The following is a 26,568-nucleotide window of genomic DNA, read 5'->3' on the forward strand; positions in this document are numbered from 1 at the left end:
ATACGAAAATAATCGTTTTCCGAAACTGGATATACAATGGTGTTAACAATTTACTCAAACCATTCTATTATCAGAGTTTGTTGGGACATAACACTTGCAGATAATTATACTTTTACTTATGTCACCATAGGTTCACATAGCTTCTCGATATGAAACTAACTATAAGTAACATTCATGTTTAGAGTAAACAACTCGTATAAAAATTATGAGGCAACAAGAAAAAAAAGAAAAAAAGAAAAGAAAAGACGAGGACACTGTCGTTCACAGAACCTGTTGCAACCGATCACGTCTTAAGCCGTCGTAACAATGAGCACGTTGATGTTGTAACAACAGTAACCTACAATAACTATCGCTACTTCTGTATACGGCCTGTAGTGGTCTAAGTGCTATATGGACGGTGCAGAAGATTGATGATGAACCAGAAACTAACTTAGATCTGTTGAAGGAAAATTTTTCTTGCTTGTAGGAATGTTACGGGTACGTAAACGTTTGTGGATCACTTCCTTTTAAGCACTGGTAGCAACAAAACTTTCGTAAACAAACAGTTTTTGATAGGTATCGGCAACCTGGAAAATACTCAAAAGTAATTGGAGCTAAGATAACTTTATAGCTAATGTTGTTTTCAATCTTCGCATTCAAATAACAGAAAATATGCCCTAGAACTGTGAATGAAAGTACATTCAAGAAATCAAGGACGAAACAGTAAATTATAGCATATGAAGCCTAAGACTTTGTTTATTGTCGCGTAGACAGCTACGTTTGAAGCAAATGGAAAACAAACAGAGTCCATAAAATAGTACACCCTATGCAAATAACGCTCGATGTGCTGATTTTAAACTGGTATCAATGGATGCATAATTCGATCGTTTATACGTACTGAATATTATACTTGAAGAACTCTGTATATTTTGAAGTGGTGACTTGAAATTACGGACGTGACAAATTCGGCGTCCGTCATTATTAGCACTAAGAAATTTCCGAGCTGTTTTTATTAAACTATAGAGTATTATTCTAATCCGAATTCCTTGTAGGGATATGAAACATCTATAAATGCGAAAATAGCTCTATGCATAATACTACACACCTTAGGGGAAATTATTAATAGCCACAGTTTCTCTGGCAGAGCTGTTATACATCGCAGTTAAAAATATTATTAATGTCATTCCAGTTAACAGTCATCGTCAAAAGAACTGAACCGATTAAAAATTATTTAACTTGACGCGATCTGATGAATTTTGTATCATATTCTATGTAAATAGGTGTAACTTTTCAATATTATACAACGGCAGTAGTTTCATAATGCTGTATACACAAATAATCAGTCAAGATACATATCATACTTTGTTAGGGATGTTATATGTGTAGAAACAAATATGTCTTTCATACAATGTTGGTATTTACCTTACTGTTAGAGTCTGGAAAGGATAAATAGCATTTACTACTCGACTCGTCTACTCTTATCTCGCGAATATTAGACATCTTATGTGGTGTAGCACGGTCTTTGTATGAACGTTCTATAATGTAATAAGAACTGGCCTCATGCTAGTGTTTCAGTATCAGCCATAAGAATTGTTTGTCTCTCTGTATGTTCTCCGAATTTACATAATTATTTTGCATCACTGATGCAGATATTTTTGGCAATAAAATAGACTTAACAGGTTATCTTTTGACATCAAGTAGTTCTGATGTACGTAAAATATCGGCATTAAATGAAGTTACTGATATGAAGATAGACGTTCCATCTTAAAGAGACTGGTTACTATATTACGTGCTGCAATCAAGGAAATAAACCAATGACTAAGAGGAAAGAATCATATTTTATGACAGGCAACCGTTGACTAGAAACGAGAAAGAAGTACCAAAACAAATGAAGGGATTGTGCTATTTGTGAGCCAACAATTTTAGAGAAGGGTTAAGTAACGCAAACTAACAGCAGCAGAATGTTGTCTGTGTAGCAATTCAAATGTTCTGTTGCTAAATGCAAACACTGAGGAATAACGTGTAATCCTTTTCCCTCTTAGTAAATGTCTCTCTAACACAGGAAAGTGATTAGTAAAAAACCTGAAGAACTAAACAGAAAAGAATCTGAGACATGGGGATACCAACTGATGTGTGAAATTAAGTGTACTTGAACGCTATGAGACGAGGAAGATCAGACAGACCTTGAGCATAAAGATTTTTCTGCTGCAAGCATCATAAGGATAAGGTGACAATTTCTACAGTTTATCAGTTACCATCGAAGTAATCTACAGTGAAAGACAAATAGATAACGAGACAACATCAGAATAGTGACATTTTCACTGCTTGAGGTCAGCATTTCTGCATTTCTAATTAACTGCATAATGTGGAAATGTACAAACGTAATTTCAAAGACGTCATTACCAGTGCTCCGGGGGGGGGGGGGGGGGGGGGAGACATGGAAATTCGTGAATGGTATTGTACGAAAAGCATATTACTAAGATTCTGAAAGATTCTAACAAAGTTCATGAAGAAGAGATTACGTAGCAGTCATGAAGCTCCTTACTGACTGCCTGATGGTGAGGTCTTCTGTGTATAATTTTGCATTCGATACGTTGAACTGGGTTCAGTGGTAGGGGCTGTGGGAAGAACTGCGACTCGATGGGCTGATAATTTGTCAACTATGAAGACAAAAAAATAGTGAAACCAACATATAAGCATCGGTACTGGCTGATAAAAAATATAAACATGAACAGCCTATCTAGAATGTCTAAAACATGGATGAAACAACGTTCCGTAATTACTTTTGTTCCTATATATGTCTAGCAACTGCATTTTCTCTTATATGGCCATGAATGGAAATTCTGTTGAAAGAAATTAGGTTTTACGATCTGACGAGTTTGGGGTGGGCTGGATTTCAGTTTGTGTCTGATGCGGTCTGTGAACTGTGGCAAGATGTAGATATGATTTTACACATTAGACGTAACCTTTTTCCAGCTAGTTTACTTGAGTTTCCAGGCACACCTGATGCATGGACAGCATGTTCAGAATTCTATAAAACAAAGTAAGACTGTAAAATCTGAAGACTCCATTCTGAGGAGCGATCAAAACAGGCAACATAAAATTATAACTACACGTCCTTCAAGACTATCGACAACGACATACAGGTTTCATCTTTTCAATATTACTGGGATGTATGCGTCAGACAACCAATGGGAACTTGCTGCACGTTACTGCTGTATACTGTCGCACTGCTAGAGGGAAGAATGCTAATGGTTTCCAGATTACGTATAATTATAGATTGCACTTGATGGTTGTGTCGCCTCCAAGTTATAATATTAAACCTCTGCTCAGCTCATTAATGTCGTATATAATTAGTCCGCGCACTGCAGATAGGCAACACAGTACACTCATCTGGATATCAGGCTGCTGCTTCGCCATCCCGGACAACCGGTGTGAATGAACCTCCTGCACGTATCACTGTTAGCCCGCACTGAGCACCTGTGATGTGATTTAAAAAGTTGAGGTAATGCTCCGTCCCCTAATATGATTCGGTTTTCTCTACTATTAAAGTTTTGTGCACATTCATTTTCTGAAACCCCGTAGGTCCTTATGAATAGCCGTGCATGCCACTCCCACCCCCGTTTTGAGAAACGAATAGCCGGAAAATACAGTTCTTTCACATTGTTCCTTCTGACTACCCATTAATTAAATTCTGAAGTTTGCGAAAGGGTTAAGACTCAAGTGCACGGAGAGCGGCACTACATAGAAAGAAACAGGGCGATTAAAAGTAAAATACGATAATGCTCATTAATGTGGGTGCTGCTGCTAAATCATCTCTTAGAATTAGTAAATGTCTTTGCCACTGTATATTATGGCGACACAGGTAGAATGTGAGTATTTGTAACGCGAGTAGCGCAGTAATCTCGTGGTATGCTGTGTGGCCGCTTTACGGAGCCACGACGGACGAGGCGGCGGCACCGGTGGCGGCAGCGGCGGTGAGCGTGACGTTTCGGCCGTTGGCGGCAGCGGCATCTTCAGGGCGCTGCGGCGCGTGCTGCACCAACTCTCCCGACACGCGCATGATGACGCTGGTGCCCGGCGCTCTGACCACAGACCCGCCGCCGCCGCCGCCGCCGCCGCCGCCGCCGCCGCCGCCGCCCCCGCCACCCTCGGGAGGCGGCCCCGGCGCGGTGCACTTCTTGCGGTGCGTGCGCATGTTGCTGGACTGGCTGAAGCGCGCGCCGCACCGGTCGCAGGAGTACGGCCTCAGGCCCGTGTGGAAGTTCATGTGCGTCTTCAGGTGGTGCTTCTTGGTGAACGCTTTGCCGCACTCGCCGCAGCTGTACGGCTTGATGCCCGAGTGCAGGCGCAAGTGCAGAGTCATGTTGCTGCGGTCCGCGAACCGCTTCCCACACACCTGCAGCAGATAAAAACAAATCTCTCACACCTCGTGCATAATGACAATGGAAGGAAACATAGGTCACCATTGAGCCGTGGTAAAAATTGCTGTTTTGAAGAGCGCGCCGCAGCGCGTAGTGTGAAGCAGTCGCCCTCCGTTTCAGGCGGTGGCGCCGCTGTGGCAATCGCAGCTTTGGTGTCTCCCAATGGTGGGAAAGGGGAAAGGTTGCCTGTTCACGTGCATTTAAAGGGTGCTATGAGCTCGCTAGTCGGTCAGTCTGGGTCGGTCTCTCGTTCCCAGCGTGCTAGTCTGCCTCTCGTCCGCATTTGTTTGGCAGTTAGTGTCTGTCTGTCGTTCGGAGTGCTAGAATGTCTGTCGTTCGAATCAACCTTTAAAGCCGGCAAAATGAGAGTCTTTCCACTCCACCAGTAAGAGAACTCAGTGAGTGGTCGCCCGCTGGTGGCTTAGTTCCTGCATCTGAGTCTGCGCGTTAGGCCGCCAGTCTACTCGAGTTTGCTCAGGCAATGGTCATTGGCGGTTGGATCGATCGGTTGGTCGGTCGCGCACTGAGACACGATATTTGTCCGTCTTGAGCGTCGGCGCATGTGAGGTCGCCACGTGAGTCCAGTGGACCGCGGCGTATAGCGAGGGGTAGTGACTTCGCGGCCGACACGAGAGCAACAGGAGTCAACCCACGACATCGGTCTGGCAGGTGCGAGCTGCGACGCCGTGAGACGGGAGATCGGCGCGCCTTCCTGCGTCCGTTGAAGCGGCTGGCAGCGGACGGTTCGGGAGAGCGATTTGGGGGTGATGCGCCAAGTCTTCTCGAGAAATTGCAGTTTATTAGAAGTTAAGTGATTGGTGATGTGTTATTTGATTCACTCTTGTTAAATTCTATTTGTTTTCTTGTTGAGGTCACCAACCGTTTTGCTTTGGGGTCGTCCCACCATTCTTCCTCGTTTGCCCACCCGCGGGAAGGTGGTTGTTTATAAATAGGGTGGTCCGTTTTTCCTTTGTGGAGTAGGGGCGAGTTAGAGCTACCTGCAGTTCGGGTTGTTCGGTAATCCTCCTATCAATCTACCGTACGTTAGTAGCTGCCGCTGTCATGTTTGTCGGATTTGGTGGGTCAACGAATTTATTGCTTGGAGTGTAACGGCCTAGTACCTGAAATATGTTTTGATCTTTGGAAACTTTGATATTATTGCCTATGATCCTAATTGGCGGTATCTGCGTACTGTAGAGCATCTTAACTATTGCTTGGCCTACCTTGTAGAATTTTATACAAAGTGTAATTGTAACCAGCCGGTATTTCTCCATAACGAAAATGGACAATTGTTCCCAACTCTTAAGGTAAGCGCTTCAGAGCCCACGATCACTAGAGTTTTGTGTTACAAGTGATCGACCCTATCATATACATGAATATTGGTCATTACTATTGGACACAATGTATTGTGTACGTTTATATCAAATGAGATGGTAGTCAAATATCTCTTTTCTTTACTTTATGCGGATCCCTGTGGGGTACAAGTTTGTCATTTGTATATGTTACAACTGTGAAACGCTAAACAGCTACACTTCTTAGTCATATTGGACGCCACTATCTCCGCAAGAAACATGTAATAACATGATGTGATAATCTTTTAATGTCTGGGCAGGCGAACATAACGTTCGACATGCTTCAGTGAGGTACAACTGTTAATTTTATTCCATTCTGCTAAACCTGAAGATGTGTGCGTTTCTCGAATCAAGATAGTTCAACAGGATGAAGTGTACTGCGTGGTCAGATGCAATAACCCATGATGTTAAAAACTTGTAATAATCGCTACCTCACGTCTGTCAAGATATGTTAAAATGTGCATCGCATCTTCGAAACGTGTATCACTAGCTACATTGCCACGATAACAGAATGCCTTACCGTCCCGCTTCTAGCATTCGGGTAGACGTGCGAGCCCTACATCGAATCGGCTTCACGAGTTAATGACGAGGCCTTGTGGGATGGGTAGCCTAGATGTGGTTTTTAGGCACTATCCCACGTCCTACTAGGTGAACATCTGTTTGGTGCCAATTTTCCGTCTCAGAAACGCGCTACGGAAACATTTACACTCCTGGAAATTGAAATAAGAACACCGTGAATTCATTGTCCCAGGAAGGGGAAACTTTATTAACACATTCCTGGGGTCAGATACCTCACATGATCACACTGACAGAACCACAGGCACATAGACACAGGCAACAGAGCATGCACAATGTCGGCACTAGTACAGTGTATATCCACCTTTCGCAGCAATGCAGGCTGCTATTCTCCCATGGAGACGATCTTAGAGATGCTGGATGTAGTCCTGTGGAACGGCTTGCCATGCCATTTCCACCTGGCGCCTCAGTTGGACCAGCGTTCGTGCTGGACGTGCAGACCGCGTGAGACGACGCTTCATCCAGTCCCAAACATGCTCAATGGGGGACAGATCCGGAGATCTTGCTGGCCAGGGTAGTTGACTTACGCCTTCTAGAGCACGTTGGGTGGCACGGGATACATGCGGACGTACATTGTCCTGTTGGAACAGCAAGTTCCCTTGCCGGTCTAGGAATGGTAGAACGATGGGTTCGATGACGGTTTGGATGTACCGTGCACTATTCAGTGTCCCCTCGACGATCACCAGTGGTGTACGGCCAGTGTAGGAGATCGCTCCCCACACCATGATGCCGGGTGTTGGCCCTGTGTGCCTCGGTCGTATGCAATCCTGATTGTGGCGCTCACCTGCACGGCGCCAAACACGCATACGACCATCATTGGCACCAAGGCAGAAGCGACTCTCATCGCTGAAGACGACACGTCTCCATTCGTCCCTCCATTCACGCCTGTCGCGACACCACTGGAGGCGGGCTGCACGATGTTGGGGCGTGAGCGGAAGACGGCCTAACGGTGTGCGGGACCGTAGCCCAGCTTCATGGAGACGGTTGCGAATGGTCCTCGCCGATACCCCAGGATCAACAGTGTCCCTAATTTGCTGGGAAGTGGCGGTGCGGTCCCCTACGGCACTGCGTAGGATCCTACGGTCTTGGCGTGCATCCGTGCGTCGCTGCGGTCCGGTCCCAGGTCGACGGGCACGTGCACCTTCCGCCGACCACTGGCGACAACATCGATGTACTGTGGAGACCTCACGCCCCACGTGTTGAGCAATTCGGCGGTACGTCCACCCGGCCTCCCGCATGCCCACTATACGCCCTCGCTCAAAGTCCGTCAACTGCACATACGGTTCACGTCCACGCTGTCGCGGCATACTACCAGTGTTAAAGACTGCGATGGAGCTCCGTATGCCACGGCAAACTGGCTGACACTGACGGCGGCGGTGCACAAATGCTGCGCAGCTAGCGCCATTCGACGGCCAACACCGCGGTTCCTGGTGTGTCCGCTGTGCCGTGCGTGTGATCATTGCTTGTAGAGCCCTCTCGCAGTGACCGGAGCAAGTATGGGGGGTCTGACACACCGGTGTCAATGTGTTCTTTTTTCCATTTCCAGGAGTGTATAAGATTGCATTCCATGGGCTTTTATTTAAATGATCATTTTAGTTTATAAATTTGCCACCCTTTCACCGTAAGACTTTTGATAGAAAAAATCAAGTTTCACCTTCAGTGGCAAAGTTAATATTTCAATTGTTAGTGTTTTATACCATTTCCATCCCTCCTACTCTGGGGTGCATAGTTTGTGTGCTTGTGTAAATTGTTGAAACTCTTGGTTTAAAGTTATCTGGTGTGTCGCAGATTTGCACCAGTGTAGTCTTTCAGAGGCTGTTGTGAGCGGTCGTAACTACGGCCGTGTCAAAAGGGAGCGGCAAGGTTCTCTGCCCGAAAGCTCATAGAATCAAAACTTGTTTCTTTCTGCACTTGAATAAACTGTAACTTTGATATTTAGAGGGTGCATTCTGATAATAATTTTGAATCTGTTTCTTTTAGAAAATGTTGTAGGCCATATTGAAGTGAATAAAATTCCCATTTGTTAAAAGGAATTAGGTTATGATTGCATCAGTTACTCCCTGGCAACTACTTCCATGCTTACATAGTGTGATTAAATGTGTTAATGTTCTTGATGAATCGCTAGTAAATAAAATAAATTCCTAACAATATTCTTTGAAAATAAATCACGGTTCAACCATGTCTGCTCAACTTTGCAGCACAGGATGGGCGAAGTAAAACTGGCCCAATAAGTATTTAACGCACCTTGAGATAGGTAACACATCGGCATCCGCCCCAGGTGTAGATGACGTAAGCTGGATTGCGTACCATAAGGAACATGAGATTTTTTCTAGGCCACTTTAATTTTTTTCACCCTGTACAAATACTGCTCCAGCAGAAGACACTTCTGAAGGGAATATGAGATTTCGACGTCCAAAATATATCTTATTTGCAAGTGCGAGAAGATTTTTCTACACTCCTGGAAATGGAAAAAAGAACACATTGACACCGGTGTGTCAGACCCACCATACTTGCTCCGGACACTGCGAGAGGGCTGTACAAGCAATGATCACACGCACTGCACAGCGGACACACCAGGAACCGCGGTGTTGGCCGTCGAATGGCGCTAGCAGCGCAGCATTTGTGCACCGCCGCCGTGTGTCAGCCAGTTTGCCGTGGCATACGGAGCTCCATCGCAGTCTTTAACACAGGTAGCATGCCGCGACAGCGTGGACGTGAACCGTATGTGCAGTTGACGGACTTTGAGCGAGGGCGTATAGTGGGCATGCGGGAGGCCGGGTGGACGTACCGCCGAATTGCTCAACACGTGGGGCGTTAGGTCTCCACAGTACATCGATGTTGTCGCCAGTGGTCGGCGGAAGGTGCACGTGCCCGTCGACCTGGGACCGGACCGCAGCGATGCACGGATGCACGCCAAGACCGTAGGATCCTACGCAGTGCCGTAGGGGACCGCACCGCCACTTCCCAGCAAATTAGGGACACTGTTGCTCCTGGGGTATCGGCGAGGACCATTCGCAACCGTCTCCATGAAGCTGGGCTACGGTCCCGCACACCGTTAGGCCGTCTTCCGCTCACGCCCCAACAACGTGCAGCCCGCCTCCAGTGGTGTCGCGACAGGCGTGAATGGAGGGACGAATGGAGACGTGTCGTCTTCAGCGATGAGAGTCGCTTCTGCCTTGGTGCCAATGATGGTCGTATGCGTGTTTGGCGCCGTGCAGGTGAGCGCCACAATCAGGACTGCATACGACCGAGGCACACAGGGCCAACACCCGGCATCATGGTGTGGGGAGCGATCTCCTACACTGGCCGTACACCACTGGTGATCGTCGAGGGGACACTGAATAGTGCACGGTACATCCAAACCGTCATCGAACCCATCGTTCTACCATTCCTAGACCGGCAAGGGAACTTGCTGTTCCAACAGGACAATGCACGTCCGCATGTATCCCGTGTCACCCAACGTGCTCTAGAAGGTGTAAGTCAACTACCCTGGCCAGCAAGATCTCCGGCTCTGTCCCCCATTGAGCATGTTTGGGACTGGATGAAGCGTCGTCTCACGCGGTCTGCACGTCCAGCACGAACGCTGGTCCAACTGAGGCGCCAGGTGGAAATGGCATGGCAAGCCGTTCCACAGGACTACATCCAGCATCTCTACGATCGTCTCCATGGGAGAATAGCAGCCTGCATTGCTGCGAAAGGTGGATATACACTGTACTAGTGCCGACATTGTGCATGCTCTGTTGCCTGTGTCTATGTGCCTGTGGTTCTGTCAGTGTGATCATGTGATGTATCTGACCCCAGGAATGTGTCAATAAAGTTTCCCCTTCCTGGGACAATGAATTCACGGTGTTCTTATTTCAATTTCCAGGAGTGTATTTAACACGTTATAACACGGAAACTAGTTGCCGTGCGAGTATCTAACTTGGTAGCGTTAATGTCCACAGTATGGGGATCTTGATTTCCATACATCTCAACGCCACCATCCAGTCCCAACTATGGCCAGCAGGTGACGTGGTCAGTCATCGTGATTCACATTCTCACGCACTTCATCAGTCGCAGTACTCTTGCTGACGTGTCAACATGAGCTTGGACAAAAGGAGCAGGGCATTATTAGTGAAGCTCTACTATCAAAACAACAGTAATGCTGGAGCTGCACTTCGAGAATATCGCCGGATTAAAGGATCGTGGGAGGATCCTCTTCTGCACCTGTTGTGCGGAGCCTGACGAAGAGGTTCGAATCAACCGGATAACTGGGTCCCGCTCCAGGACGAGGCCGACGACTGGTTGCACAACAGGTGGTTGATGAAATCGCCGTTGCTATGGCAGACGACGCTGCACTCAGTTCCCGATCGTCACGTAGTGTGCGGGCTGCGTCACGACAACGTGTTGACTTCCCTCTCCACTCCCTTGCAAGGACTGAAGTTGACAGGGGCTGGCCTTCGACCATCCTATGGAGACGAAGCTCATTTTCCTCTGACCGTATCTAGCCTACGGGTGAGTTGAACACACAGAATTGCCAGGTGTGTTGATCTTCACCTCCAGTCACTGTGCATGAAGTTCCTCTATATGGTGAACGTGTCACCGTATGGTGTGGCCTCACGGCTGTTTTCATAATTGGCCCATTCTTTTTTGAACAGTTTAGCGCTCAAGGACCAAAGATGTGCAGTGTGACTGGCCAGCGTTACTGCGACATGCTTCGCCAGTATCTCATACCCGTCCTACAGGAAAGAGACGCATTGAACTCAACAGTTTTTAAGCAAAATGAGGACCACAGCACATAGCTGGTGAGGTTCACCTGCTTCTCCGAAACACTTTCGGAAACGACCGAATTATCTGAATGTATGAATGGCACAACGATCTAATCTCATTCCCTGTGATATCTGGTTGTGGGGTTACTGAAGGATAGGGTTCAGCACGTGTGCAGATCTGAAGGGTAGCATATCGAGAGAGGTACCCAACATACCTAAGGACATGCTTCGTTCTGTTGTGTAGAATGCAATCCTGCGCTTTCGGACTCTTTTGGACACTGATGGGAGGTACACTGACCTCTTTTGTACAACTTATGATACCGGAATGTAATTGAACGATGTACCGTAGCAGTACTTTAAAATTGTTTCAGTTGAATTGATTCTGCATTATTTCTCTTCCCATGTCCTTGACATTAATGCTACCAAGTCTGGTACCCATACGGTAATTAGTTTCCGTGTTATGACGTGTTAAATTGGGGAAAGTTTAATTATAACCACCTGGTACATCATTTCAACTGAACGAGTGCAAGAATGAAATTTTCACTCTACAGCGGAGTGTGCGCTGATATGAAACTTTCTGGCAGATTGAAACTGTGTGCCGGACCGAGACTCGAACTCGGGACCTTTGCCTATCGCGGAAAGTGGTCTACAACTGAACTACCCAAGCACGACTCACGCCCCGTCCTCACAGCTTTAATTCCGCCAGTACCTAATCTCCTACCTTCCAAACTTCACAGAAGCTCTCCTGGCAAAGGTCCCGAGTTCGAGTCTCGGTCCAGCACACAGTTTTAATCTGCCAGGAAGTTTCATGAACGAGTGCATTTTAGAGCCCATGGGTAAGAGACAATTTTTTCTTGTATTGGTATATATTTGTTCTGTGGTGTCACCGCTAGACACCACACTTGCTAGGTGGTAACTTAAATCGGCCGCGGTCCTGTAGTACATGTCGGACCCGCGTGTCGCCACTGTGTAATCGCAATCCTAGCGCCACCACATGGCAGGTCACAATACACGGACTAGACCTCGCCCCAGTTGTACGGACGACATAGCTTGCGACCAGACCTACCAAGTCTTCCTCTCATTTGCCGAGAGACTGATAGAAAAGCCTTCAGCTTATTCCATAGCTACTACCTAGCAAGGCGCCAGGTGTATCAGTGCTTATAGCTTACTACTATTCAAGAGATGTATTCCAACAAGAGAATAAAGTTAAGTATATTATTCCAGCTACGTACTTTTCTTCTTATTCATTAATAAGTCTCATGTTCCAGTACTTCACGCCCGTCTGCGTTAGTTTAGCGTGCACTTTCAGCCACTTCGATCTACAAGGTGTTGGCCCCGCTGCCGACACATCACATGGCGACGAGAGAAAGTGTTTTTTCTGCTTTGGACTGATTTGTTCTTTTTCCCTTTTTGTGCTCTGATTTGCTTGTGTCATGGCTTCGCCACAATCTCCGGATGTACTGTCCGAATTTTTTCGCTTGCAGAATCAGCAGACGCAGGCGTTATTGGAAGCCCTTGGACAGCTCGTCCAGGGTCAACGTGCGCTGCAAACCGATGCGGCAGCCGCCGCTTCATCGCTACCGCAGCCACACAACGCTGTCGCACCGCCATTTAGGCCCTTTGAGGCCACGTGCGAAACCTGGACTGAGTGGGCCAGCCAGTTCCAGTTTCATCTCGCCGCGTACAGAATACAAGGTAAAGAGCGGCAGCCGTTTTTGCTTTCTTGTGTCGGTGTGTCTACCTACCGTGTGATAGTGAAATTGTTTCCCCGACGCGACGTAGTAACTCTGTCCTACGAAGAAATTTTGTCTGCTTTAGATGCCTATTTCAAAGAAACAGTCAATGTAGTTGCAAAACGGTATACGTTCTTTCGTACAAAACGTACGGCCGGTCAGACTAACAGGGAGTGGGTTGCAACTTTGCAAGGACTTACTAGAGACTGCGCGTTTGCCTGTGAATGTGGCCTCCCATATTCAGATACTATGGTGCGTGATGCAATAGCACAGAACGTTTCTGATGTTCGCATACGGGAACAGATTTTGAAACTCGTAAATCCCTCCCTTCAACAAGTGATAGAGATATTGGATAGGCAAGACACACTTGACTTTGCTCAGGACTCATTTGAAACTTCGCCAGCAGTGTGTCACATTAATCGGCCCGCCGGGCCCGCTGCACGGGACGCTAAGCGGCCCTCGCGCCCGTCGCAGCCTCGCTCGAAAACACGTGCGCCGCGTAAGCAAGCAACTGCAGTGAAATCATGCCCGCGGTGTGCAACTAGACATTCGCGTGAAAATTGCCCGTCACGCCAAGCTATTTGCTTTTACTGTCAAAAGAAAGGACATGTACAAAGTGTTTGCCAGAAAAAGCTTAGATCAGACAATCACAATAATTCCAGGCCTTTTGCTTCGCGCCGGAATCGAACCCAGGACAATCAGGCTCGTGGACCTTCACCCATGGACATTCATGTAGTTCATTCCCACCCGTCCAGTGACACTTTAGCTAACAGTGACTGTGTTCGTCCCACCAAAAGTGTGTGTCGACGTCGCCGAAAATCCCGTAAAGTCGCAAGTGCTTCTGTACCTGTATCAGTTCAATTTGCACGTGACAGTCGCTCTTGTCGTCAGCAGGACAATAAACTTTTTGTGGACTTAGACTTTGAAGGCAAAGTGATCCCATTCCAGCTCGATACCGGAGCTGCAGTTTCATTGCTCAATCACGACACGTACAAACAACTGGGCAAACCGCCATTGCGTGCCGCAAATGTTAAGTTAACTAGTTACTCAGGACAGCCGATCCCTGTGTTAGGACAGTGCAGCCTTATTGCAACATACAAGGGACAAACAAAACTTGTATCATTTTACGTTCTTCGTTCTTCTACTGCAGTGAACTTGTTTGGCTTAGATTTGTTTCAATTGTTTAATTTGTCTATAGTAAATCAGGTCCTATCAGTGAATCAGACTGTGCCTTCCGCCAGTGTTTCTAGTCTTTGTGAAGAATTTGCAGACATTTTTGCACCGGGCCTTGGTTGCGCTAAGAACTGTGCTGCACATTTGGAATTGAAAGACAACGCGCAACCGAAATTTTTCAGAGCGCGCAATGTTCCCCACGCATTGCGTGATGAGGTCGCAAGAACATTACACGATTTAGAATCTCAAGGTGTAATTGAACGTGTGCAGGCTTCTCTCTGGGCCTCACCCTTAGTAATTTTGCCAAAACCTTCCGGAAAACTGAGACTTTGTGTGGACTTCAAGGCCACTGTGAATCCACAACTTGTGACTGCTACTTTTCCTTTGCCCCGCCCGGAAGATCTTTTTGACAAGCTGTGCCCGGGAAAATACTTTTCAAAATTGGACCTAGCAGATGCGTACTTGCAACTACCTGTGGACGAAGACTCCCAGCGCGTCTTGGTGGTAAACACGCATCTTGGCTTGTATCGCTTCAAAAGACTGCCATTCGGGTGTGCATCCGCCCCTGCATTGTTTCAGCAATATTTACAAACTATTTGTGCGTCGGTCCCTACTGCTGCGAACTATCTGGACGATATTGTGATCTCAGGAAAGACAGAAGCCGAACATTTGCAAAATCTCCGAACATTATTTCAGGTCTTGCGTCAGAATGGTCTTCGCTTGAGAAAGGACAAATGTGTGTTCTTTGCTCGGGACTTACCCTACCTGGGGCATGTCATAAATGCCCAAGGTATACATCCGAGTCCAGAGCACCTCCGTGCCATACAGGACTTACCTGCTCCGCAGAATTTGAAACAGCTGCAGAGTGTGTTGGGTAAAATAAATTATTATCATAAATTTGTGCGCAATGCTTCTTCCATTTCAGCTCCGCTTCATCGCTTACGCCGTAAAGGTGTTCCGTTCGTCTGGACGACGGAATGCGAACGCGCCTTTCGCCAGTTGAAATCGGCGTTACTTTCAAATACTAGCCTTACGCCATTCGATCCCCGAAAACCCCTTTTGTTGATGGTAGATGCATCGGATTTCGGGATCGGTGCTGTGCTTGCGCACAAAGATGGCTCGCATGATCGCCCTATTGCCTTTGCGTCCAAATTGCTCTCCTCTGCGCAAAGAAATTATTCACAGATAGAGAAAGAAGCTTTAGCTCTCGTGTTTGGTGTTACCAAGTTCCATGACTTCTTGTATGGTCGTCACTTTACCATCATCACAGACCACAAACCGTTGACATCGCTTTTTCATCCGCACAAGCCTGTACCTCCACGTACAGCGCAGAAATTCATTCGCTGGTCTCTTTTTCTCTCGCAGTACCGCTACGATATCTTGTATCGGTCCACTGCTAAACACGGCAACGCTGATGCGTTGTCCCGTTTGCCTGTTGCTGAGGATAAAGCATTCGATTCTTCCGAACTTGCTTGCATGTTCATTGATTCGGAAACCGATGACGTGGTCGCATCGTTTCCGATTGATTTTCGTCGTGTAGCTACAGCCACAGCTGCTGACCCTGTCCTTGCTACTGTTTTGCGTTTTGTTGCTACGCAATGGCCCTTGTCAAAGTCACGGATCGAGGATCCTTTGGTTCGCCGTTTTTTTGCTCACAAGGAGAGACTTTTTGTACGACGTGGTGTTTTGTTGTTGCGTTCCGATAATGATCAGTCCAGAGTCGTGGTCCCACGTTCGTTGCAGTCCTCTGTCTTAAAGCTTCTTCACCAAGGACATTGGGGTATAGTGCGTACGAAACAACTTGCTCGTCAGCACTGTACTTGGTTCGGAATCGATGCTGCGATTACGAATATGTGCTCCTCTTGCGTGGCGTGTGCCGAACACCAATCCGCACCGCCGCGTAAATTCTTTGCATGGCCGAACGCCACTTCCCCTTGGCAACGCTTGCACATCGATTTTGCTGGTCCATTCTGGAATGCTCGATGGTTGGTTGAGGTCGATGCTTTCAGTAATTTTCCTTTTGTTGTCCGGATGTCTTCCACGACGTCTTCTGCCACAATCCAAGCCTTGTCTGCTATCTTTTGCATTGAAGGTCTTCCGCAGACTCTTGTTTCCGACAATGGCCCACAATTCCTGTCCGCGGAATTTCAGTCATTCTGCAAGGCCAATGGTATTCAACATCTGACGTCCGCGCCGTTTTCGCCTCAGTCAAACGGTGCCGCTGAACGATTGGTCCGGACTTTCAAGTCCCAGATGTTGAAATTGAAAGAGTCGCATTCTCGGGAGGACGCTTTGTTGCTCTTTTTGTCTTCGTATCGCTCTCAGCCCCGCGATGGTCGCTCGCCGGCTGAATTGCTCCATGGTCGATCTCATCGCACCCTGATGTCTTTGCTACATCCGCCGCATCAGGTTCCTGTGCAGCGGCAGGCTCCTGCTTTTGCTCTTGGCGACGTTGTCTATTATCGCAATTATCGCGGTTCACGGCGTTGGCTCGCAGGGCGCATTCTTCGCTGCCTCGGCCGCGCGATGTATTTGGTTTTGGGGGCCTCTGGTGAGGTGCGTCGGCATCTCAATCAGCTGCGCCTCTGTCGTCGCCTGGGTTCTGCCGCTCCCCGTCTGCTTTCAGCGACGGAGCCGTCAGGTCAGCGCCTTGGGGACCCATCTACTGGCTCGCCTCATCCCCAGGTGTTGCCGACGCTGCCTTCCATTTTGCCCCATGGCGTCGCGCCGCCGCCGCAGCCGCCGCCGGCGCCGCCCGCAGTGGACGCGTCGCTGCAACCGCCTGGCGCCTCCCTGGGTCACGCGCCGCCGCTCGCTTCCCGTGACCAGCCGTCCTCCGCCATGGACCTCTTGCCCGCTCCGGACCAGATGTCGTCTTCGCCCGTCGGGTGCTCCGACCACATGGAGGTCGACCCTTCTGTCTCATTACGTGCGCCTACACCTCATGTTGACGTGCATCCTGGACTAGGTTTGCAGGCGTTTCCTAGCTCCCCTCGGACCGAATGGCCGGGTGCGGGTGGCACAGCCTCGCCTGTTGTTAGGCTCCCCACCTCATCGCATACGTCAACATGGGGTCCTCCCCACGGCGGGCGGAAGCCTTATCTCACGACCGTTCGCCGATTTGCGGGGGAGGAATGTGGTGTCACCGCTAGACACCACACTTGCTAGGTGGTAACTTAAATCGGCCGCGGTCCTGTAGTACATGTCGGACCCGCGTGTCGCCACTGTGTAATCGCAATCCTAGCGCCACCACATGGCAGGTCACAATACACGGACTAGACCTCGCCCCAGTTGTACGGACGACATAGCTTGCGACCAGACCTACCAAGTCTTCCTCTCATTTGCCGAGAGACTGATAGAATAGCCTTCAGCTTATTCCATAGCTACTACCTAGCAAGGCGCCAGGTGTATCAGTGCTTATAGCTTACTACTATTCAAGAGATGTATTCCAACAAGAGAATAAAGTTAAGTATATTATTCCAGCTACGTACTTTTCTTCTTATTCATTAATAAGTCTCATGTTCCAGTACTTCACGCCCGTCTGCGTTAGTTTAGCGTGCACTTTCAGCCACTTCGATCTACAAGGTGTTGGCCCCGCTGCCGACACATCATGTTCCTCCCAAAATATGGAAAACAAAGAAGCTTAAGGTATTCAATTCATAGCCTATGATTACTAGACTTTGTTGCTTCTATCGATCGTCACTCTCATATCCCTGAACACTGACCATTGCTTCTGGGGCACCCACTATATGTTATTGATAATTAACTACATCCTCGAGTACTGGCCTGATAGATAATTATTTTTAAATTCAGCTCATGGTGTGCAGCAGGATGTCTTTTAACCAGCACTCAGTCACGGAAAACCTAACACACAACATTTTAAAACTGGCAATAACCAGTGTGGTGTCACGTATTGATACCACCCTGCCAGGATCAATGTTGGCAACGGAATTACAAGTCTCTGTCAGACGCCAACAGCAATTGAGCTGGATCTGGTGGACCCACACCTCCAGTGGCTCTGTAACACAAGCACCCTCCACCATCGCGAGATAGGACGGCCAGCAGCACACACTCATTCCTTCGCTACGTGATGCCACGCGGACGTCACCTAATCACAGCTCCAACATCAATCGTACTTGTAACAGAGAGCCTAATCCCTATTGCTTTTGTAATAGTGGGACTTATTTTTTGCTGCATACAGTTCGAGATATACAAGTTAAATAAATCTTCTGAATATCGTATTAACTTGTTCAGTAATTACTTCTGGTCCTCTGCGGCTTTCTTACCTCCTCTAACCATTGTACATGAAGTTGTACACAACATATCTGGCCACGATGGTGGCCATTTTCAGTCCTAGATTACTTCTTCCTCTTGTGTCGTCTTTTCGGTTTTCCTCGCTGCTTTCTTTTTGTGCATTCAGTGTTTGCATCGCTTGTGAATTTTATGTTCTAGGTTTCAAGGTTGTAACTTTTGCTCCTCCTTCCTTTTCCTCTCTGTGCCATTCTTACTTTTCATTGTTTGTTTCTGTGCATTACTAATTTGATAATGGCCATTGCGCCGCAATTGCTTGCTGCGCCGTCTGCAAGTCATCTATCTCAGTTTATTCAGTTTCAGAGTCAGCAAATGGCACAGCGGCCGTAAGTGATAAATCGCTTCTTGGCGGCGCAGATTACTTCACACAAGCCGCTGGACCCAGTGGATGCGCCACCACCTGCACCGTCTGCATGTGTGCCGCGATTTCGTCAACTTGATAAGACGAGGGCAGACTACACAGAGTACCCCGCACAGTATAACGCCCACAATGCAGCACATCACATACAAGGTACTCACAAACATTCTTATTTCTTGGGCATGGCGGGAATGAGAGTTTAAAGACTCTGTGTCAAACTTTATGACGTAGTGGAGAGGTTACCGGTTCAAATGGCTCTGAGCACTATGGGACTCAACTTCTGAGGTCATCAGTCCCCTAGAACTTAGAACTACTTAAACCTAACTAACCTAAGGACATCACACACATCCATGCCCGAGGCAGGATTCGTACCTGCACGCACATAAAATTCCAAATAAAATACTGCACTGGTGCAATGAAGTCGCCATGTTTACCAGCAGTTTTCTACGTGGATGTTCGAAGTAAGTTCAAGTATTTAAATGCCGTAGCTAAACAGGTATATTTAGCATCAACACAGTACGAAATGGGTAAATGCCAGTACTGAATCATACGGTAAGGAGATATTTGTGCTATGGAAAGATCTTTAATTACTTCGTGCCCTTTCTCAACGAAGACTCATAAGACTTGAAGTAATTCGAGAGACATTTAGGAAGTAAAGGTAGAAGTCTAATGGAAACAAAGAGATTATTTGTCCCTTGTTTTTCAGAAATGACAGCACTGGTATTTTGTCTGTTACCTCGTTAGTTGCTACAGGCCCCCATACTGCAGCAGTGTCTTGCTCAGATATCAGTTTCAAACGTGTATGTTGATAGTTAACACCCAATGATTTCGTAGACTGTAAAACGGTGATGAGAACATCAAAATTTAAGCTGTCCAAGCCTGAAGATCTGATATAAAACAAAATTAATGAAAAATGCGCCAAAATATCAAATTTAGTTGTAAGTTATTACGACAAACAGCTTTTGGAATATGAAGGAACCAATACTCGTTTAATTTTTTGTTCTGTAGAAGGCTCATTTCCAAAGCTTACGCCTCTTCAAATACATCACAAAACTGAGTCAAACCAGTGGTATGTATTCTTTCTACATGGTAATACACTCCTGGAAATTGAAATAAGAACACCGTGAATTCATTGTCCCAGGAAGGGGAAACTTTATTGACACATTCCTGGGGTCAGATACCTCACATGATCACACTGACAGAACCACAGGCACATAGACACAGGCAACAGAGCATGCACAATGTCGGCACTAGTACAGTGTATATCCACCTTTCGCAGCAATGCAGGCTGCTATTCTCCCATGGAGACGATCGTAGAGATGCTGGATGTAGTCCTGTTGAACGGCTTGCCATGCCATTTCCACCTGGCGCCTCAGTTGGACCAGCGTTCGTGCTGGACGTGCAGACCGCGTGAGCCGACGCTTCATCCAGTCCCAAACATTCTCAATGGGGGACAGATCCGGAGATCTTGCTGGCCAGGGTAGTTGACTTACACCTTCTAGAGCACGTTGGGTGGCACGGGATACATGCGGACGTGCATTGTCCTGTTGGAACAGCAAGTTCCCTTACCGGTCTAGGAATGGTAGAACGATGGGTTCGATGACGGTTTGGATGTACCGTGCACTATTCAGTGTCCCCTCGACGATCACCAGTGGTGTACGGCCAGTGTAGGAGATCGCTCCCCACACCATGATGCCGGGTGTTGGCCCTGTGTGCTTCGGTCGTATGCAGTCCTGATTGTGGCGCTCACCTGCACGGCGCCAAACACGCATACGACCATCATTGGCACCAAGGCAGAAGCGACTCTCATCGCTGAAGACGACACGTCTCCATTCGTCCCTCCATTCACGCCTTTCGCGACACCACTCGAGGCGGGCTGCACGATGTTGGGGCGTGAGCGGAAGACGGCCTAACGGTGTGCGGGACCGTAGCCCAGCTTCATGGAGACGGTTGCGAATGGTCCTCGCCGATACCCCAGGAGCAACAGTGTCCCTAATTTGCTGGGAAGTGGCGGTGCGGTCCCCTACGGCACTGCGTAGGATCCTACGGTCTTGGCGTGCATCCGTGCGTCGCTGCGGTCCGATCCCAGGTCGACGGGCACGTGCACCTTCCGCCGACCACTGGCGACAACATCGATGTACTGTGGAGACCTCACGCCCCACGTGTTGAGCAATTCGGCGGTACGTCCACCCGGCCTCCCGCATGCCCACTATACGCCCTCGCTCAAAGTCCGTCAACTGCACATACGGTTCACGTCCACGCTGTCGCGGCATGCTACCAGTGTTAAAGACTGCGATGGAGCTCCGTATGCCACGGCAAACTGGCTGACTCTGACGGCGGCAGTGCACAAATGCTGCGCAGCTAGCGCCATTCGACGGCCAACACCGCGGTTCCTGGTGTGTCCGCTGTGCAGTGCGTGTGATCATTGCTTGTACGGCCCTCTCGCAGTGTCCGGAGCAAGTATGGTGGGTCTGACACACCGGTGTCAATGTGTTCTTTTTTCCATTTCCAGGAGTGTAGTTTACGGTACAATAGTACCAGACTGGAAACTGTGTGTGTAGCTGACTAGAACTGATGTATTAGTTCAGGTGGAGGTCGGGACCCATCCATCGTACACTGCTAGTCTCACAACAAATTACTGGCAGATGTTTTCACACTTAATGAAAATATTGAATGAGAGGGCAATGATGGTGTGGATTTGCTGCTAAAGCTTGCGAGATAGAAAGCAGAGTGGGAGAAATTTAAGAATCTGAGAAGCAATTCACTTTGTGAAGGGCGAAGATGAAAGTATTAGCGATATTGTTCGAGCGATGATTCGTGATTTCGCTGAAGTGATTTGAGGAAACGAACGAAAATTAGACGAGGAAGTCATATTTGAGATCTGTAACCTTTCCCCCCATATATAATAGCAGCATTTTGCACAGAGGCTATTACAAAAAAAGCTATAAATATGTAGCTCCTGAAAAATACATATACATTTAGAGGATGGACCAAAATTGGCGCACTCCGAAGTCAAGGCGCGATTCCTTGTGTACCTACCTTACAGAAGTGTCTGTATAAAAATTTCGTTCTGTGGATATTTTTGATAGAAAATACTTGTCAACGAAAGGAAAGTTGGCAACACTGTAATCATATGAATGACAATTGCCTTCATTCTGTACTGTGTAGCTGTGGTACTTAGTTAGTACAGTGGATAGAGATTTCCGTTAGAATACCGATGTCCGAAAGGTTGATACCGCTGTAGCTGTAATTTATATTTATTTCTAATTGTAGTCCGTGCAGTGCGGTATATGGTTTCCTTACTCGTTATAGAGCAATTGTAGCACGCTTTATACAAAACAAATGCAGTTATTTAATGGAAATGGAAGTGGCCATTATAAGAGTTTGCACTAACGGAGAGAATTAATGATAGGATGGTATAATGGAAACTGGCTTCGAATGTTGTAGATGAATTTGAGCGAAACGATACACTTAGATAATATGACTACGTGATTAGCGCACTTGCAGGAGAACTACCTAGAATAAAGTCGTGTAGTGTGTACAAGAGATCAGATTAAAAGTCGAAAGCATGGTACTTCCTTAAAAGTGGTTTAATAAACAGGATTGTATTCTCTGTGTTAGTGTTAGGTACTTTCCGTGGTTGAATAACTTCAGTAGTTGCTCTAAAATGATTCAGAAGCCAGATAGCATTTCGCGTAGTGTAAAAATAAGAACAATAATTACAGGTTGACCCAGAGCAGAAATCTCGAAACTGTGTATTTTAATGCAAAATTCTATACTCTGCTCTAAGAGGGTACATCAACATCTACATGACTATTCAGCAGTTCACACATAAGTGCCTGGTAGAGGATTCATCAAACTACTTTCACATTATTCCTCTACTGTTCCGCATTCGAACAGCGAGCGGGAGAAACGAACTCTTGATCCCTCAGTACGAAGTCTTGTTTCTCTTAATTTATTACGGTGATCATTTCTCCCTGCGTAGTTGGGCGTCAAAAAACTATTTTTGAATTCAGGGGAGAAAGATGGAAATTGTAATTACGTGAAAAGAATCTGGTGCAAAGAAAAACGCCTCTGTTTTAATGATTAACATCCCAGTTGGGTTCTTAGATGTGGCACTCTCTCCGTATTTCACGATAGTGTAAAACGAGGATCCCTTCTTAGAACTTCTTCGACGTCCTCCGTAAATCCTAATTGCTAAAATTGCCATGCTGCACAGCAGTTCTCAAGCAGAGGAGGACATGCATAGCAGAGGCAGTCCAGTAGACCTTTCGCATTTTCCAATCGTTCCGCCAGTAAAACGTATCTTTGATTCGCATTCCTCACAATATTATCTATGTGATTGTTCTAGTTTATGTTCTTTGTGATTGTAATACCTGAGTATTTAGTGCAATTTACAGCCTTTACATTTATGATTAATCGAGTAAGCGAAATTCAGAGGATTCCTTTTAGTTCTGCTGTGGATGACCTCACACTTCTCATTATTTAGACTCAACTTCCCCTTTTCGCACCATAAAGATAGCATATCTAAATCATTTTGAAATTAGTTTTTATCTTCTGGTGGTTTTACTAGACGGTAAATAACAGCATCATCTGAAAACCATTTAAAAGGGCTGCTGACATTGTCTTCTAAATCGTTTATTTAGATTCGGAACAGAGGGCGCCTGTAACACTTCCTTTCTTAACGCTAGACATCGCTTCTGTTTCACTTGGTGTCTTCCGGTCCTTACTTCGAACTGTGACCTTCCTGACACGAATCCAGTCGCACAACCGATTCGATACGCCGTAGGCACGCGGATAGGTTAGAAGTGGCTTATGAGTAACGGTATCGACAACCTTCTGGAAATATAGCTAAACGTTGCTGCGGGAAGGCATTGAGTGTTGCACTGGCCGCAATTTTGTTAGAGACACATTAGTACTGTTAGTCTGTAAGGAACCTGTCTGTAGCATAGAATGATGTGACTTTTGATTCGCCCTGCATACTTATAAATCCACCTTAGAGTGCGTAACTCTTTTCAGTGTTTTACATTTGTTGAATCCCAATAAAATTACGTATAGCAAAAAGTACTGAAATAAGCCTGTCTTGAAACCGTAGTAATATCTGTTAATCAGCGAAAGCAGTATAATACCGTGAGAAAGGCAGGTGTAGTACCTCACAGGTGAAGGGCTTCTCGCCGGTGTGCGTCCGCATGTGCTGCTTGAGGAGCATCTTGCGCGTGAAGGCCTTGTCGCAGAGGGCGCACGCGTGCGGCCGCTCCCCCGTGTGTATGCGCACGTGCATGTTGTAGGCGACTCGCTGGTTGAAGCGGCGCCCGCAGTCGGCGCAGGCGTACTCCTTGCGGTTGCGGTGGATCTTCATGTGCGAGCTGAGGTAGCCGCGGTCGTTGAACACCTTGCCGCACTCGGGGCAAGCCGCAGCGAACTCCCGCGTGCCCGCGTGCACCGACACGTGGTACTTGTAGTTGCGCAGCTGGCTGAACGACTTCCCGCACTCGGCGCACTGGTGCGGCTTCTCCCCCGTGTGCGTGCGCGCGTGCGCCTGCAAAGTACACCAGAGCTATCTGAAGGCGTTGCTACGGGCTGCAACTTCCAACTACTTACACAAAGCTCACATTGCCTTATGTCTGTCATCAGCCGTCGCCGCCACCAAAAGTCACCCTACTACCATGTACAACAGCCTTTTGGCACGATAATGACCTCAAACAGGAAAGAAAGTCTATAAGTCTCTTCACGTGTCACAGTGCATCTCATCGAAAGCTTTAGCGCTACTAAATTCTCGAATGTTGATTCCTTTGTTTCGAGTGCTGATCCAAACAGACCCAGACATTTTCTATTGAATTAAAATCAGGTTTATGTACACTGACACTAAAATTATGATTAAAGCTCCTGAAAGAGTATGTCTGCCGTGTATCAGGGTGTCAGACCATCATTGACATTATTTAATACCAGTTGAGAATGTGTTCGGGCATGTATTTATTATACCAATCTTCTATTAGTACATATGTTCCTTCCCCCTCCCTCTGTCGACCTGCTCCTACCCCGTCTATCACCTCCTTCCCCCTCTGTTCATCTCCACCTACCTGTGCCTACCTCCTCTTTCCCCCTATCTTTCTCTCCATCTCCTCTTCCCCCTCTTCCCCACTTCTCTGTCCACGCTATCACCCCTACTCCAATAGGAGGCTGCTGCTGTTCCTCCCACAGTATTTCTTTCCAGATCATTGTGATATCACTCCACGGGCTTAGGATGAGCGCTTTACCCGTGACTTTGCGCACATACACACTTGTGAAATATATGTCACATATTTCACATTTAATTTTGCACATGATTTATCTGTGTCTCTAGCTATTTTTGCGCTGGAGTTTCACGTAGCTCAATACTTATAATGTCTTATCTCTCCAACTATGTGTCGTACAGTGACAATTTTCGATGTACAGCCGGTGGCACATGTGGCTTCTTTGGGTGAGATGTGTTGTACGTACACTTAGTAGCAAAGAAGTAACACATTAGAACATCATGCATGATGCAACAATTTTTTACGCCTCTCTTCATGTATGAAGCCACATACCTTCGAATATGTGTCGTGCAACGATATAATTTTGCTTTAAACTCAGTGGTATATGTGAGTGCCGCCTGGAAAATGTTTGGGGAATACAGTTAACAATACAAAAATATCAAGCTTCTTGCCGCAGTTCTACTGGATAACGGCGAAAATGTGGTAAATTTCTTCCTTTCATCATTTTGTGGGTGTTGGCAGCGAGAAAACGATTCATATAGGTTTGAAACGATGTGTAAAGTTTCTTACAAATCACTAAGAGCTCTCATTCTCAAATATTCGATGAATAAAGCACGAGTATGTGCACATTGTGGGCTACACCGCCGTTCCATCCCGACCCCCACACGTTTGATAAGTAATGGTTCTTACCCTGACACTGGTTCTTTCCTGTCAGTGACTGATATGTTTACCAAATTTAGCTGAAATCGGTAGAGTGGTTTAGCGAGAGAGTGCAACATACATACATACATTCATACAGACGTCTTTATAAAATCTATCAGTACAGGGTGGACCAGAACTATACCGACAAACTTTCAGAGCTGGTTTTATGGAGCAACAGTGAGCACATGTTCAATAGCAAAGATGTATTTCACAATAGCGAAGATGAACAAGTGCTAATAGTTCTAAAGTTGCATACTTTAGAACCCATGTTTACCGGACGTTATTTTCTCGTTTCTGTCCACACTGCCACCTCTAAAATTATGGGAACCACAGAACTTTTAGTAGCACAGATGTGTCTGCTAGTGGCAAAGATAAAAAAGTGATCATACCTGTTAAGGTATGCACTTTCGAACTTATGGTACTAGCCACTTTTTCCTTTTCTCAGCCCATACCACGAGCTCTGAAAGATTGTCAGTGAGGTCTGGTTCTCCTTTATACATCACCAGCACCTTAAGAAGATGGAAGCAAGTAGCACATCCAGAGTTACAGATATTGTGATGTGGATTCATAGAAACCTGTCTTTATGTAGACTATCAATTTATTGTATTTCATAATAATAAGAAATTAAAATTCACCTCTGAGTCAAAGAATGCAATCTGGAAATCTCAGTTAATAAAGCAAATCAACAATCAATAAGCAACATGGAGTCTATCAATAGGTCTGCGAAACAGAAGCTGTACCAGAAGATTGGTAAACAGCATTAATTCACCAGATCCACAAAAAAGGTGATAAAATTGACCACAACAATTGACCACTATAAGCATTATAAACAGACTGGGAAGATATGCAGTTAGGAGAGTACGAAGGAGGGTTGAGAAATGGGCTGTCAAGTGTAAAACAATTTTCAATCCTCACCGTAACAATGAAAATCAATGAAATATTTGTTTCTATTTATTTTTTGCCCCTGATCATAAAGTAC

General features: G+C 46.7%; 1 protein-coding gene across 1 annotated transcript in view; it reads right to left on the reverse strand.

Annotated features, from left to right (window-relative positions):
- Positions 1–2,955: 2,955 nt before the first annotated feature.
- Positions 2,956–26,568, reverse strand: part of LOC126199160 (B-cell lymphoma 6 protein-like) — a 538,829-nt gene continuing 515,216 nt past the window's right edge. The window contains exons 6-8 of the mRNA XM_049935915.1: positions 23,807–24,193; positions 4,026–4,378; positions 2,956–3,010 (exon numbers count right to left, since the gene is read on the reverse strand). Coding sequence (XP_049791872.1) covers positions 2,956–3,010; positions 4,026–4,378; positions 23,807–24,193 — 795 coding nt within the window. The remainder of the gene's footprint in view (positions 3,011–4,025; positions 4,379–23,806; positions 24,194–26,568) is intronic.

This window comes from Schistocerca nitens, chromosome 8 (assembly GCF_023898315.1).
Source record: "Schistocerca nitens isolate TAMUIC-IGC-003100 chromosome 8, iqSchNite1.1, whole genome shotgun sequence".
NCBI classification, from domain to species: Eukaryota; Metazoa; Arthropoda; class Insecta; order Orthoptera; family Acrididae; genus Schistocerca; species Schistocerca nitens.